At 35.4% G+C, this 16,917-nt stretch overlaps 2 protein-coding genes across 8 annotated transcripts in view; one reads left to right on the forward strand and one right to left on the reverse strand.

Moving 5' to 3' along the window:
- The window catches only part of LOC127862417 (mediator of RNA polymerase II transcription subunit 26-like), a 312,703-nt gene that overhangs the window by 263,808 nt on the left and 31,978 nt on the right, over nt 1-16,917 (reverse strand). The window lies entirely within an intron of this gene.
- LOC127862414 (SCL-interrupting locus protein homolog) overlaps nt 1-16,917 on the forward strand; it is a 36,680-nt gene that overhangs the window by 1,890 nt on the left and 17,873 nt on the right. For 3 of the 7 annotated variants that reach the window (XM_052401513.1, XM_052401515.1, XM_052401514.1), the window contains exons 2-8: nt 4,759-4,879; nt 5,633-5,746; nt 6,148-6,263; nt 6,665-6,765; nt 7,642-7,701; nt 9,961-10,208; nt 11,360-11,443. In XM_052401513.1, the coding sequence (XP_052257473.1) occupies nt 4,767-4,879; nt 5,633-5,746; nt 6,148-6,263; nt 6,665-6,765; nt 7,642-7,701; nt 9,961-10,208; nt 11,360-11,443 (836 nt within the window). In that variant the 5' untranslated portion in view covers nt 4,759-4,766. Of the gene's footprint in view, nt 1-3,916; nt 4,542-4,758; nt 4,880-5,632; nt 5,747-6,147; nt 6,264-6,664; nt 6,766-7,641; nt 7,702-9,960; nt 10,209-11,359; nt 11,444-16,917 lie in introns of those variants that run through there. The other 4 variants (XM_052401517.1, XM_052401519.1, XM_052401518.1 and 1 more) reach the window with 2 other exon arrangements.

Below are 16,917 nucleotides of genomic sequence, written 5' to 3' on the forward strand. Positions count from 1 at the left end.
GGTAGCTATGAGCATATGTGCGACGGTGACAGTGACGGAATTTTGATCTGACCCCTGGGTCAAAAGTTATGGGTGTTGGGCAGGGGCCGGGTCAGAGATTTTCACTCATTTTTTAGCTCACCTGAGCGATAGCTCGAGGTGAGCTATTGTGATCACTCAGCGTCCGGCGTCCGTCCGTCCGTCTGTAAACAATTTGTAAACATCTTCTTCTACTAAACCATTGAGCCAATTTCAACTAAATTTCATGTGGAGCATCCCTAGGTCATGGGACAAAAGAATTGTTAAAAAAAAATTTGATCACATAACCAAGATGGCCGCCATGACCATATATGGTAAAAACCTTAAAAAATCTTCTTGTCAGAAACCGCTCATCAGATTTTCAAAAAATTTCACAGGGATGACCTTTGAAGGCTCCCCTGAAAAAGTTGTTCAAAGAAATTTGATTTGTCAAAAAACATGGCCGCAGGAGCTCTTTGAACTTTGCATGTTTATTCGTTTTTGCCTATTTTGTGAAAACTTTCAAAAATCTTCCACATTTTTTGTCCGATCCTTTCCAAATTTGCACAGTGTCTTTAAATCAATGAGGACACGAACCCTACAAAAAATGAGCATTATTGGTCCATGAAGTACAGAATTACCTCCCCTTGAATTGAGAAAATGGTGTTTATGCAATGAAGTCCAAATTTTTCATCCAATTCTTTCCAAACTTGTAAGGATTTAGCATGGTTCAAACAAGGGAAACAACTACAGTTTATGCATGTTCTTTTTATTACAGATTTGCCTCCCTTTAATTCATTCAAAATCTCATTTTACAGCAGAGATTCCAAATCTGACCTGTAAACGAGCCCCATATTTACTGCCAGTGCTAGGTTACCTTTTCCCATTTGATCATTCTTAAGTATTGGTCTTGTAATGCTGCTACTGCTTCTGCTACTACTACTACTACTTCTACTACTACTACTACTACTACTACTACTACTACTACTACTACTACTTCTACTACTACTACTACTACTTCTACTACTACTACTACCACTACTACTACTACTACTACTACTACTACTACTACTACTACTTCTACTAGTACTAGTACTACTACTACTAGTACTACTACCACCACCACCACCACCACCACGTCTACTATTACTACTTCTACTACTACTCAACTGCCACTACTACTACTACTTTTACCACTACTACTACTACTACTACTACTACTACTACTACTACTACTACTTCTACTACTACTTCTACTACTACTACTACTTCTACTACTACTTCTACTACTACTTCTACTACTACTACTACTACTACAACTACTATTACTACTACTACTACTACTACTACCACTACTACTACTACTACTACTACTACACCACCACCACCACCACCACCACCACCATTCACAGTGACAAAAAACATATTCACACAATGGCTGCTACTACAACTTATAGCCCATATAGGGGGGCATGCATGTTTTACAAACAGCCCTTGTTTCTATGGGATTTTAACCACAACTGGTCAAGTTTATCTCCGACACATTTTTAGGTCACCTGTCATGCAGTGACACGGTGAGCTTATGTGATCGTGTGATGTCCGGCGTCCGTTGTGCGTGCCTGCGTTTGTCCGTGCGTCCGTCTGTCAACAATTTGTTTGTGTCACAGTTTGTGGGGTCACAGTTTGCATCCAATCTTGATGAAGTTTGGTCAAAATGTTTATCTTGATGAAATCCGGTTTGGGATTGTATTTGGGTCATCTGGGGTCAAAAACAAGGTCACTAGGTCAAATAATAGAACAACCTTCTGTAGACAATAGAGGTCACAGTTTTCATCCAATCTTTATGAAATTTGGTCAGAATGTTTATCTTGATGAAATCTGGGTTGGGATTTTATTTGGGTCATCTTGGGTCAAAAACTAGGTCACTAGGTCAAATAATAGAAAAACCTTGTGTAGACATTAGAGATCACAGTTTTCATCCAACCTTTATGAAATTTGGTCAGAATTCTTGATGAAATCTGGGTGGGATTGTATTTGGGTCATCTGGGGTAAAAATCTAGGTCAAATAAATAGAAAAACCTTGTGTTGACAATAAAGGTCACAGTTTTCATCCAATATTTATGAACTGTGGTCAGAATGTTTATCTTGATGAAATCTGGATTGGGATTGTATTTGGGTCATCTAGAGTCAGGAACTAGGTCACTAGGTCAAATCATAGAAAAACATTGTGTAGACAATAGAGGTCATAGTTTTCATCTGATCTTAATGAGTCAGGTGAGCGATTCAGGGCCATCATGGCCCTCTTGTTTATGTTATTTTATTACCAACCCTGGGGCGCCCCGGCCTCGCCCACCCAAAATTGCCTTTTACTATAATTTCTTCATTTCTGCACCGATTTACTTCAAATTGATACTGAGCCTCTCTTATGACAATACGGTCAATCTCATCTATGCATGGCCCCATTACCAACCCTGGGGCGCCCCGGCCACTTAGGCCTCGTCCACCCAAAATTGCCTTTTACTATAATTTCTTCATTTCTACACCGATTCACTTCAAAATGATACTGAACCTCTCTTATGACAATACGGTCAATCTAAGTTATGCATGGCCCCATTACCAACCCTGGGGCGCCCCGCCAACATAGGCCACGCCCACCCAAAATTGCCTTTTACTATAATTTCTTCATTTCTACATTGATTTACTTCAAATTCATACTGAACCTCTCTTACGACAATACAGTTAATCTCAACTATGTATGGCCCCATTACCAACACTGGGGCGCCCCGCCCCGCCCACATAGGCCACACCCACCCAAAATTGCCTTTTACTATAATTTCTTCATTTCTACACCGATTCACTTCAAATTGATACACAACAGTTCCATTATATAGCGATTGACGGGGTCCAAAGATCACGATCGCGATATATCCGGAGCGCGATATAAATCCAGACATGTCTGACTTAGTAGTTAAGCAGTTGATGTGCAGTTAATGTGTCAAATTTCATCGGTGTTTTCAATCTCAACTATGCATGGCACCATTACCAACCCTGGGGCGCCCCGCCCACATAGGCCACGCCCACCCAAAATTGCCTTTTACTATAATTTCTTTATTTCGACACCGATTTACCTCAATTGGTACTGAACATCTCTTATGACAATACGGTCAATCTCAACTATGTAAGGCCCAGTGCTTTCCACAATATTTATTTTAGACGCCCCAGGGCCATGCGGTGGGTTTGGTAGGGCCCCTCGATTCGTGTAAACGTTTTTTAATATTTATTTTTGACGTTATTTGTTGTGTTATGACTGTTCAAGAAAAAATCTAAGCTATAAAGTCATTAATTACATCATGTTTTTCAATTGTTTTTACGCTTTCAGGCATAGTTACACATTATCCCAACTTGATTGATTCCCCAATACATCTATAAGAGGATATGTGTTGGATTTGGTGGAATATGTGATCATAGATTGATAGACTGCATTCTTACTTTTTTCCCCGTAGCTTTTCATTTTACCTGATAATCCTGTATATTCCATTTTAAAAAGCAAAGTCCAGTAATTATTTAGGATAAAAGTGCTCAAGAATTTCATAAACACAAACATTTACCATTTTTATTAAGTATCAAATTAATTTAACCATATGTGACTATTTAAAGATGTGACAAAATAACATCCAATCTGGTTGGGGGTTTTCTCACTAAACACAGTTCCCGATTTTATACATCAATACATACACCAACTGAACACTAGGCATTGTACATGTCATCATAATTTTTTTGCGTTTTTTTTAGAAACAAAGAAACATACTGTGCATGAAGCGCTGTTGATTTAAAGCTAGCATTTATCAAAAGTGGCGTTAACATTTTAATTCGGTAGGGCTTTTCAGATTACACAAGAAATAAGGCTCATTTAAAAATTTAACAAAAAATGTTTAGCTGTGTCTAATGAATTCAACAAATTTGTTAAAACGCTTTACGAGTTGAATAAATGCTGTGACCATATTATGCATGAAATGCACAATTGCCACAAGAATTACACCAGATTGCCATAATCAGTCTTCTAAGTAACTTTCAGATATTTCATCGCTGAGATGTACACCTGAGGAACAGATAAGTCTGGTTGAAAACAAAGCCAACAAACTGTCACAAAATAAAACACTAATGGCAATTATGTCACTTGAAGCAGGGCCCTCAATCCATTTTAGGGGAAGCAGGTCGCTGCCCTCATGAGGGGGAATTTTCACGACGTTTCCCTTTTTGGGGGATTTTGTTACTTATTCTCTCATTATAACATTTGTACATGTTTGCACTATATTCATTTCTTTTTTCATAATTAAGTATGTTTGACAAGATTAAATTGAAATAGAATTGAGATATTATAATCATGAGACACATCTTTTTAGATTTTTTTTAAAATCAGTGTGAATTTTTCCCCCCAAAAGGGGAAAAAAGTATACTTTTCAGGTTGGGGACTGCAGCCGAAATTCAGCCGCAGATTTGATAGATTGAGGGCCCTGACTTGGTGTATGCATGATTTACTGCAGGTATTAAGTGCATAAGAGTGCTGTCACTCATGCAAAGCGTGAGCTTTCATTGGCCAATATCGATTTTCCAATACAATGCATATAGGAAGACTTTAGTTGCGAAAGAAGGAACTTGAAGAAAGAAATTGAGGCTTGAGCTACTCTGGCCACATACATGTATCACCTAAGACATATTTTTACCTGACATTGGTCATATTCATGTTTTCTTTCTTTTCAGTTCATTGAATGGCAGCTATTTTGCCAATAAGAAATCTTCCTGACTCGATTCGTGCACATTACAATAGCAAAGACATAAATGATGTTCAGATGGCCCGTGAAGTTTCTAGACAATATCAAAGGTAGCTCAATTATGTGTTTATGTTACTGGTATATCATCTGCAGCCAGAATCATTTGAAAGATCTTAACCCTTTGCATGCTGGGAAATTTGTCGTCTGCTAAAATGTCGTTTGTTGAATTTCTAAAATTAGCATTTTCTTCGATTTGTTTTCGAAGAATACTATCAGAATAGCAAACAGTTTGGATCCAGATGAGACACCACGTTCTGTGGCGTCTCATCTGGATCCAAACTGTTTGCAAAGGCTTTCAAAATTCGGTTCCCGCACTGAAATAGTTAAAATATAGCACACAATAAAATTCCAGACTCTTTATCAGGAGAAAATTCTTGTTATTACCCACTTCTTTTGTAACGGAACACCAACTTAAAACATATAATGAACAAAGCTGGGATAACGGGCTTGGAAGTTGGAATCATCCATGCAAAACATTTGGGGGTTTAAAGTTTAAGCCCTGCACTGACAAAGTCTTTACTTGCTTGTCTTGTTACAATTCTAAGTCATATAAAGGCCTTTTTTTGCCATTGTTTTCTGAGAAATGGTTTAACAGACTAGGAGACTTAATTTCAACTTGTACAGTGTACATCGTAACATCACGATGTAGCTCAGCCTCTTGTGTTACACTAATACTAAAGCAAGTATTTAGGCTGGCTTGGAAAGCTTTACATTTCTGTGCGTTTATAATAGAATTAACAAAAACAAGAATTTTTTAAATAGAAGTAAATGATATATGTATAAATAAATGTGTCACACATTAGTGTTTTCAGAAATTCAGAGGATGGACAAATTCTGAAGTTTCCAAGTACAAAGAATGTTCTTTGGGATCATGAGACTCTTGGTGAATCACAGACCCTCCATATTTCTGCTTACAGGTAGTGTTGAATTGTTGGGTGATTTTCTTCCGATTATTGAAGACTATTATTGAGGCTCGGCACTGTATTTGCAGTACATGTACTAGGTATTATATCAACAAATGATTTAATCATTAAACAATATATTCTTAAGTTTTACCAGATCAAACTGTTATCATTATTGTTTTTAAATAAAATCATTGAATGTTTTCAGTCCATGATTTTCAGTAAAACATCTTGTCATCGTTGCAACCATTTCAACTCAATTTTCAAGATGTGCATGTATACCAGAAAACAATCCACCCTCAATCAAGGCTTTAGAATACAAAATATGCTATCAGAAAACAATTTTGACCTTAATTTAGTTCTTTAGAAAAGGGTCTGCTTCAAATGCTTAAGTGTTTTCATTTTCTGTTTAATAGGAGGCCTCGTTTGTGTGTTAGTGAGAAAATCTTGAGGTTTGGTCAACGGCATGTCGATACCTCCACAGAAAAGAACCTGTCCTGTGTTCTGGTTGGATCACTTGCTATCGATGATGGTATATATGTGCTTGTATAATGTATATGTGGTTTGTTATGCATTATGCTATTTAAACGTCACACAAATGACCACCATTTGGAGTAACGAAGTTGTGTAACACCTTTCTTTCAGCCTCAATTTCAAGGTCACTTTTGTTTGTCAAATGTCAAATTTAGCTATAAAACATCTAGTCTGGACTATAACTTTGCCATTCTTGTGCTAGTTTTAAAATAGTAGGGCAGAAATGTCCATTTTTGAATGATTTTACCAAATTTTCATAATGAATTTTAAAACTTTCCCCTAGACTGACTAAAAACATTTGTTACTTTCGACCCAATATGAATTACATTCTGTGAACTCGAGGGTTAGAGAGTTAGTAGATTGTGTTAAGACTTCTAGCAGGTGATGTTGGTGTTTCAGATGGCATGGGTGTACAGTTCAAGGTTGAGAGACTGGACACCGCCTGTGATCCAAACAGTTCCACGCGGCTGGCAGCTGGTGACATGCTTATACCATTCACTGTGAGAGCCAGCTATTTAATTTATGTATCTTGTTATTTGAAATGGCATAAAAGTAAATTTGAAAATATGACTATGAGAATGTAATACTTTTTATGCTCCCCGAAATAAAATTTTGGCTGAGCATATAGTTGCCAGTTTGTCCTTCCATCCTTCCTTCCGTTACACTTTTGTTACCATTTCTCATAGCGCCTTCAATACTTTACCAATCTCTTTCATATTTGGCATGTAGGTACCTTGCATGGACCTCTACCTTTTGATGAGGTTTTAGGTTTATTGGGTTACTGGGTTCAAGGTCAAGGTCACCAAGGCTAATAATAATAGATTTTCCGTCACACTTTTTTTTACAGTTTCTCATAGCGTCTTCAATACTTTACCGATATCTTTCATATTTGGCATGTAGGTACCTTGCATGGACCTCTACCTTTTGATGAGGTTTTAGGTAACTGGGTTCAAGGTCAAGGCCACCAAGGCTAATAATAATAGATTTTCTATCACACTTTTGTTACAGTTTCTCATAGCGCCTTCAATACTTTACGGATCTCTTTCATATTTGGCATGCTGGTACCTTGCATAGACCTCTACCTTTTGATAAGGTTTGAGGTCACTGGGGTCAAGGTGAAGGTCACCGAGGCTAATAATAGATTGTTTTAAGGTGGTTATTAACACATAGATTGAAAAAGCGCATCATCAGGGAGCATCCATCAGTTTCACTGATATTCTTGTTTAATAAATTTTTTAAATGTTACACTGGTGTCAGGTTGGATAAAAACAGTTATACAAAAATGTTTGTTCTGATTGGCATTTGACTGTTCTGTAATAACTCTGCAAGACTTGTTCACGAACACAAACTGAAAAATGTAATAAATTGCGTTTCAGGTACAGAATGGGAGCAAAGAGCGCGGCAGCACTGAGGAAGACTACGTCAATGCTATCAAGGTGAATTAATATTGCTTGCATGGGAAATTATGTATTTCTTACAAGTCACTAACAAATAGGACTATTTCAAAGTAAAAAAACAACTTTTAACTTAATATAACTTTAAAGATATTGGTGTGTTTTTTCATTTATTGTGTATTTTATCAGGGATTTCAATAGATTTAAAAAACCAGGAGTCAATGACCCCTGGACTGAAATTTTGAGGAGTCAAATTGAAAAATGCTGGGGTCAATGTCGAAGCAGGTTAATTGTGTTTTTGTCTGTATTATTCAATTTTTTAGATAAAAACATGCTCTAAGAGTTACACAATTTCTTAAAAAGTTATACTGCTTTATTTAATAAAAATACCATGATGATACATAACACAAAGATAAGAACAAAATATCAATAATTTGTGCGAACAATATCGACTTGTAAGTTTTTCAAAAACAAAACATGTTCATTTTACAACTTTTATTATTTCTATCACTATGCTATGTTTATTTGTAAAAACAATAAATGCTCATTAAAATCTACTTCACCATAACACATTTAAGTAATTTAAGATAAGTACCTGTAGCATCTTTTCATCACATATTTATCCTCGTTATATTATCATCATCCCTATGATAGCTTTTGTACAAAAACACAATCTAAATGCATGGAATATCTAGTATATCTTACTGTTTATCCGAATACTATACATGTCTGAAATATATACACTTAAGAATGCCTTACCAGTAGTAGTTTAACTTTAATAATCCAAATTTTCCTTGTTGTCCCCTACCGGTTTCACCGGAGGGGACTTATGGTTTGCACTCAGTCTGTCTGTCTTTCTGTCTGTCACTCTTGTCTGGATCCTGCGATAACTTTAAAAGTTTTTAATATTTTTTCATGAAACTTGCAACATGGATAGATGGCAATATGGACATTATGCACGTCATTTCATTTTGTTCCTACGCCAAAAATTGTTGTTGCTATGGCAACAACAAAAAAATTCTGAAAATGGTGGAATTTCTGACAATGGTGGAGCCGGTAGGGGACCATATTGCTTGACAATAGCCTTGTTGTTAAATGGTTTAACAAACCTTATCTAATGTTTGTTAAATCCAGTTAATGCTATCTCCATTATTGAATCACCATTACTTGTAATTTGAATCGCCATTTTTGAATTAAACGCGGGTTTAATGTTAATTTACAATACGTCTGCCATTTACAATGTCGAATGTCATGACGTAGCAATTTAATTCTACTCAGATAATTTATATCTAATCGAGGAAATGTGTCTTCTTAATGTTTATGTGTAGTATTATGACTTGTTAGTATAAAAAAATGAACTGTGATTGCAGTTTATATAAGATGGGTGTTACTCGTAATTAACTGTGCCGTCTGCAAAGTCTGCAAAAAACCTGCAATTATTGGATGGTCAATCGCACGTAATTGCTGCACAAGCACTATTTAGACAGTGACGAGTATTGGAAGAGATAAGATAAACTATGCCCGGGGTATTCCCTTGACTATAGACCGAGTTTCAAATACTGAAACATTAATTTTGATTAGGAGCACAGCAGGATTTATTACCATGGAACTCGAGATGTTAACTGCCTGACGCACAGGTCAATTTTTCGATGCATCAAAATGACGCACGGCAGAAAAAAGGGTTGCGTAAAAAACGAGTCATTTTTAATTTGCTCACGTCAAAATGCAGGATTCTGCGTCTATTGAAATCCCTGTTTTATATATGTGGAAAGTGGTCCAAATGAGGAATAAGAACATTATTTCATTTTTTGTATCCGACATATTCTAGTTGCTATGGTTGAAGTGGATATGGTAACAGAAATAATTGCAAACTAAAATGTTCATAATGCAACTAATAAACAAGTACAAAAGCTAGATGGAAGAAACTTTGTATGTGGATAAAAAGCGATTTTGGAAAATATGAGTGATATATTAGTTTTGTCTATCTGTAGTCAGAACAATCTGGATCCTGCAATAACTGAAATAATTCTCAAGCTAGATTGATGAAACTCTGTAAGTGAACAGAGGGTTATACAGGGGATATGCTCATTATTTCATTTTTTTTCACTTTTGGTTGCCATGGTTTAAAAAATATTTAAAATATTGAACACACTTTATTCTTAATTCCAAATTATGTTTAGGTAAAATCATTAACTTTAATTTCCCAATTGAAAAAAACCTGGTATTTTTCCCCATCCAAAGGGACCTGGCCTCATTCCAAAACATACGAAAATAAACACTGCAAAGTTCTTGTTCACGTAGATGCTGACACAGCGTTGCAGTTCCAAGGACCCAGTGGACCTGGGTAACTTCCTCCTGGTGAAGGGCTGGTGCAGTTTCTACACCACGGGTGACACCAGTGTCCACCACGTGGAGTTTGAGATGGTGACCATGGCAACTGAGGTCAAGGTCACACCTATCACGCCCGTGCCCATCGTCCCCACCGCCCTGTCCAAGAACCTGTCTGGTCCGATGAGCATCAGCCACATGCAGGGTACACCAAAAACGGGGTAAGAAGTAGTTTTGCATCATGCAGGGTGTAAATCCAATTTTGCTACCTCGAGGTCAAAAGTTGCAATTGAGGTCATTCATCATGCAATTAAAAAAAAACATACCCTAAATAACCACCATTGGGAGACGAAGAGTCATGAAATAACTGTCTCCCTACCTCAAAGGTCAAGGTCTTTTCAAGGTAAAATTTCAAAGTTTGACATTGCCATACAACTACTTGTCCCCACTGTAACTTGGTCATGCAATATTCATCCTGCTGAAACAGCGTGTTATATGTAACAGCAATCTCCTAATAAGTCTATGTCACACTTATTGGTCAAAAGTTAAATTTGACCATACACTTGTTTGTCTTCACTGTAACGTCATCATTTATCTTGCAATGTTAAAATAATTTACCACAAAAGGTTACCACGTGGAAACGCTATCTTCATAACTTTTATGTCAAGGTCAATTAAACGTCCAAAGGTAAAGTTTGAGCTTTATGCAGCTTGTCAAGAGAGTTATTACACATAAATGACCACAACTGTTAACCATGTACAGATGGCTTGTAGCCAGTACAACCTGTCTCATTGCTAAAAGGTAAAGGTCACATTTAATATTTGTAAGGTCAATGTCAAGGCCATAACTGTTTGTCTGGACTCTAACTTCATCATTCATTAGGCAACTTAAAAAATATTTTACCGCAATTGTGTCAGTGAGCAAATCTGTTGCTCCTTGGGCAAAGGTCGAGGTCACAAGGTAAAATGTCAGATTTGCATGCCACAGCTTGCAAAATAAATAATTGTATTATTGACTATGGGCTTGACATATCTCCGACAGGCATCTAGCTTGTTTAATGGAAGTTAATGATTCGTGTTTCATGCATACACAAAAATATTTAAATTCTGAATTATTTGTGTTCAAATCTCTCCTAATGAATGAATCTAAAAGCTCCAGTTCTTGGATAAATTTCTGATTACTTAATGAAAAGTTGGAAAATTTGCATCTTCATTTACGCTTAGCATTGAAGCATTAACAGTGTTTCAGTTTGCTCTTGATTGTATATCAAATGTTTTTGTGAATAATGAAAGTTTGTTGGCTTATTTTTTCACGTTTCTTTATTCAAAACATACGCATACCGGTATAATTTATTGTGTTTGCTGTATTTCAGTTACCTGACTATGGACCACACCCGCAAACTTCTCCTGGTGCTAGAATCTGACCCCAAAGTGTCTAATCTACCTCTTGTCGGCATGTAAGTCTTTTCTTTCTATATTATAGATATTTACATCCAAAGACTATGGTGTTGATTTAACTTAAATAGCCAATGTGAACTTTTAATTTAAACATTAAATAGTGGGCTGATTTTTACAGTAGTTTACTAATATTGCACCTTTGCACTAATTATTTATTGAGATATGTTGTTCATAGTTAAAACAACATTTATTTTGTCAGATTTTTTTCCAGACCATAGATAATTGAAAAATGGACAGATCTTGTCAAAATCAGAATTTGTAGTGTCAAAGTCATAGCCCTCTACAGTAATCCGGTTCAATTTCATAAATTGGTTAACAAAATGCAGATGAAGTTGATCATGGGAGGCTTAGAAAGGTGATAAGCATGAGGCTTGGGTGTTTTATGTAAAATATCATTAACTTCTTTTACTTTCAGAAATTGTAAATGTAAAAAATCTACCTAATTTAAAACAAAAGGAAACACCTGGAGCCATGTTCTTGGAAAACTTTACTTTCGGCTAAAACACGGTATTGGTGCTCATAGTAGTCTCACTCACCTCAAAAATTGAAATTGTAGATACAGCATTTCCTTGGTGTTATTTTTAAAGCTCAGGGTATCCCCTACTCAAATCAAGTTGAATTTTATTTGATCATGCATGCGTTATTTTTTTATCTAACATTTTCATCCTATGGTATAATACAAGTTACAGACACTACACTAGTCATATAACATGCAAGAAAAACATAGCAGAACTTCAAAACTTCAGATATTTTCACTTTAACATCAACTACAGGTTATAAACTGTTGAAATAAAGCAAAAAACCAAAAGTGATTACTATCTTAACAAAAAAAAATCAAAGCATTAATTAATCAGGTATCAGACCAAAAGAGAACCAAGCAAGAAACTTTTCTATAACTTTTATTATAGACCCACAAGATAGCTAATTAGGCATTTGTCTGAAACCAGGAAGTATATTCAAACAAAATGAATCGAAACAATTGGTTTGAAAAAGCATAAGCTTTCATAACAGGTAGAATGGCATGCTCATAAGTTTGGTTACAGACACTACCAAAATATATGATTTCAAAAACAGTTGCAGAATGGCATAAAGCATTAAAATGCACTATAAAAGCAAGTTTACATAAAAACAGTGACTTGAACATTATATCAAATGATATTTGATCTGTTAGAATTTTAGTTAAAACACATTTTTTGTGTACATGATCTGAGTTGGTTACAGACACTACACATGGGGTAACAATAGCTGTCCAGGAGACGTGTAGCTTGACAATTCTCAGTGCTGGGAACATAAAAGTCAAAGAAGACTAATCTGACATTATGAGCTTGGCATCTCATATGAATTGGCACACCTGTATAGAGTTTCAAATTAATATAATCTAGAATTTCATTATGCAGCAATAAGCATTACCAAATAATGTGCGGAAAACTTTCCAAACATTTCAGTGTAAAAAAAAATAATGTAATTTTGCAAGCAGCAAATCAGTAATGTATATATAACCCTTTGTTACTCTAGCTATCAAGATAATCACAGAGAAGTTTAAGCTTTAAGTAATGTTTGCACTGAATTTGAATTTGCGAAGTCCACTTTCAATAATATCTCTGGATCTTGTGCGCTATAAACAAGATGACATCTATTGATTCCTGTAAACAGTCATCTCTTCCAGGCCAAATTTGCTTAACTTTCAAAATAAATGTATTTCAATCTGATTTCTGTTCCAAAGCAAACACTAAAATGTCCTTTGATTCCATTCTTTTGCTCTAGCCTAGCAGCTACAAAGGCACCATAGTTGTAGTTTAGCTTCTCATATTTTCGTTTGTTCTCCCAATGCTTAACCTTCATGCAGCCAAACCTAGTCTTATTTTTTATTTTATGCTTTCTGGTGGTTTATAGAGAAATATCAGTGAATTAAAACTGATCATTTCATTGTTTCAAGCAGTGAAAATTATCAGTGAAAATTATCGATAATTTTCACTGTTTCCTGTTAAATGACGTCATTGTTTTACGAAATGACGTCATTATCGCAGCAAAATTCTTTAGTTAAACTCTTTAAAAATGTATATAAACTGTAAAAAAAGCATAAAATAAAAAGAAAATTTGTTAGATTCTGTGGAATATCGATTTTAATTCACTCGTGATCATAGAAAAAATATATTTTATATGATCACTCGTGAATTAAAATCGATAATCCACCGAATCCAACAAATATCCTCTATATCTTTTCTTTTTTGCTTGATTTATCTTTGCTTCCTGAAACAAGAACGGAAACAAAATTTGTTTTCCTTTCTTCAAAGTTTCTGCTACTAATTAAAGTATAAGAATGTAAATTTATATACATGTAGTGTAAAGCATACAGTGCGCATGTCTTCATTGATCCATTCATAAGCAAAGGAAATGATTAAATGCAGCCATTTGGATCAAAGTAAAAATCAGAAGTTACTTCAGACATGGTTAAAACTCATCACTTTAGCTTTAAAAATGATTTCATATGCTCTTTGATAGCATGAACAATAATAAGTTAAATGTGTAAGCATTGTAGAGTGTGTAACCATATAACTATCAAAACAAACTGTTTGATATTGTGTCTGATCTCAGTAAATTCTCAAATGGTTTTGTTTGGATTTACTGTTCTCATGATATTTAATGCAAAAAACTATGTTTCCAATTGCATATTCTATGAGATAATTGAAAAAATGCCAGTTTATAGAAAGCTACACTATGAAGACAATTTATTTACATTATTATGATAAATATTTCAAATTTCAGACAGAAAATGTCTAAATAATGCACCTTAGACATCAGCAATGTAATACAAAATACAACTTTGCATCATTTTACTCACATATAACAAAAAAGGTTTAAGGCTTACAGAAGGAAGTTAGTGGTTACAGACACTACGAATTGTAGCGTAGCATAATCAAAATGGAAGATACATACCTGAGTCATTACAAGAGGTTTGCTCTTGTCTTCTCTCCATATTAAAGGGTTGTATCATCGTAAAGAACACAGACATATTTAGATAAATCATTTTAGAAAAAGAAAATCAGGTTATATTGTTCCTAAATAAATTGTTAATAAAATAATTCCACAAGAATGCTTACAATATTTCATCCCAAAAGGTCTTGCTTTACCTTTTTTGCACATTAATCTATTGCACAATGTATGATGTAACATTCCAACATAAAAGATGGAAGTTTCTCATGAGTAAAACAAAATATTTATGAGAAATAGAACAGGGATTTTTTTCCTTCATTTTTTACACATTTTTGTAGTGTCTGTAACTTTTTTTTATTGAGTTGCGTTTTTTTAATGGTACAATACAGCACCACCAATTTTGGCCAACTTGGACATCACATGGATACACATAAGCCAATGTAGGATTTATACTTTTCCATAATGAAACAACAAAATTATTGCCATAAAAACTTGTAAAGGTTACAGACACTACAAAATTTAGAACTGGAAAGTTTGACAAAGAACAAGCTCTCATTCGAATATCTTTGCTAGAAATGTGATTTAAATGGTTTAACTACTTATTATAATATACAGTCGAGTTCTAGATGTCAATAAAAGTTATAATTAATGTCATTTTGTACACAATGTTGGCATATAACAACAGATTAGTGTTTGAATTTCAGTGTTGAAACAAAACTTCTACTGACGGTATTTTGCTTATAAAATCCATAATATTTTACCGATTTCTTTAATTCAAGAAGCAACATTTGCAGGATAGAATTCTGAATAAAACCAGACCAATAAATGCACAATTTTAGTATGATATTTCGAGAATTCTCTATTTTATATTCAAGCTTTTTTCGAGTGAGACTGCATAATGCTCAAAACTGGCCATTTTTAGCTCATCTATTTTTTGAAAAAAAATTCTGAGCTATTGTCATCACCTTGGCGTCGGTATCTGCGTCGGCGTCGGTGTCTGCGTCGGCGTCCGGTTAAGTTTTGCGTTTAGGTCCACTTTTCTCAGAAAGTATCAATGCTATTGCATTCAAACTTGGTACACTTACTTACTATCATGAGGGGACTGGGCAGGCAAAGTTAGATAACTCTGGCGTGCATTTTGACTGAATTATGTGCCCTTTTTATACTTAGAAAATTGAAAATTTTGGTTAAGTTTTGTGTTTAGGTCCACTTTATTCCTACAGTATCAAAGCTATTGCTTTCATACTTGCAACACTTATTAACTATCGTAAGGGGACTGTGCAGGCAAAGTTATGTAACTCTGACTGGCATTTGGACGGAATTATGGGCCCTTTATACTTAGAAAATTGAAAGTTTGGTTAAGTTTTGTGTTTTGGTCCACTTTACCCCTAAAGTATCATAGATATTGCTTTCATACTTGGAACACTCGCAAACTATCATAAGGTTACAGTAAAAGGACAAGTTGCATAACTCTGGATGTCATTTTTACAGAATTATGGCCCTTTTTTGACTTAGTAACTTTGATTATATATGGTTAAATTTTGTGTTTCGATCCACTTTACTTCTTAAGTATCAAGGCTATTGCTTTTAAACTTCAAATACTTTCATGCTATCATGAGGTTACTGTACCTGGCAAGTTGAATTTTACCTTGACCTTTGAATGACCTTGACTCTCAAGGTCAAATTATTAAATTTTGCTAAAATTGCCATAACTTCTTATTTCACCCAAACCATCGCCCGTGCCCCCCCCCCCCCCCTTCCCCCCCCCTATTTTTTTTTTTTTTTTTTTTTTTAAGATCATCTCACAAATGACCACCACACCCTCACTTTTTTTTTTTAAATGGTTAAAAAACAACTATTTATTTTGATTATTTTATGTTTGAAATACCGTCCAACCATCACACCCAAGAATCCCCCCCCACACACCCCCTCCCCCCACCCGAATTCCCCCACCCCCCCTCTAAATTATTTTTTTTTTTTTTTTAAGATCATCTGACAAATTACCACCACACCCTCACACTATACCCCCCACCTCACCCCCCCCCCCCCCCCCCTCACCACCCCCCCCCCCATTTTTTTTTTGAAACTGTTAAAAAACACAAATATTTATTTTTATTATTTTATGTTTGAAATACCGTCCAACCATCGCACCCAAGAATCACCCCCCCACCCCCCGATTTTTTTTTTTCCTTTTTTTCGCATTTTTGGAAGATAATGTAATAAATGTCCACACCCCCACACAATGCACCCCTCTTCACTCCACCCCTCCCTCCTTTGTGATTGAAAATGAGAGTCCCTTAACCTTTAAAAAGAAAATAGATGAGCGGTCTGCACCCGCCCGCAAGGCGGTGCTCTTGTTAGAGCTTGTTTCCATGCATATCTCAAGAATGGGTTACACAAATCTCTTGAAATTTTCAGGAAAGTAAGAGAGGTATATGCCAGGCTTACCAATCTTTAATATTGGTTCTTATCGTGTTTACTTTTCCTTTTTCATGCATATAACATGAAAATTCCCTTATGAGCACCAATACCTTGTTTT

The sequence above is a fragment of the Dreissena polymorpha genome, chromosome 16 (genome assembly GCF_020536995.1).
Source record: "Dreissena polymorpha isolate Duluth1 chromosome 16, UMN_Dpol_1.0, whole genome shotgun sequence".
Classification (NCBI taxonomy): domain Eukaryota; kingdom Metazoa; phylum Mollusca; class Bivalvia; order Myida; family Dreissenidae; genus Dreissena; species Dreissena polymorpha.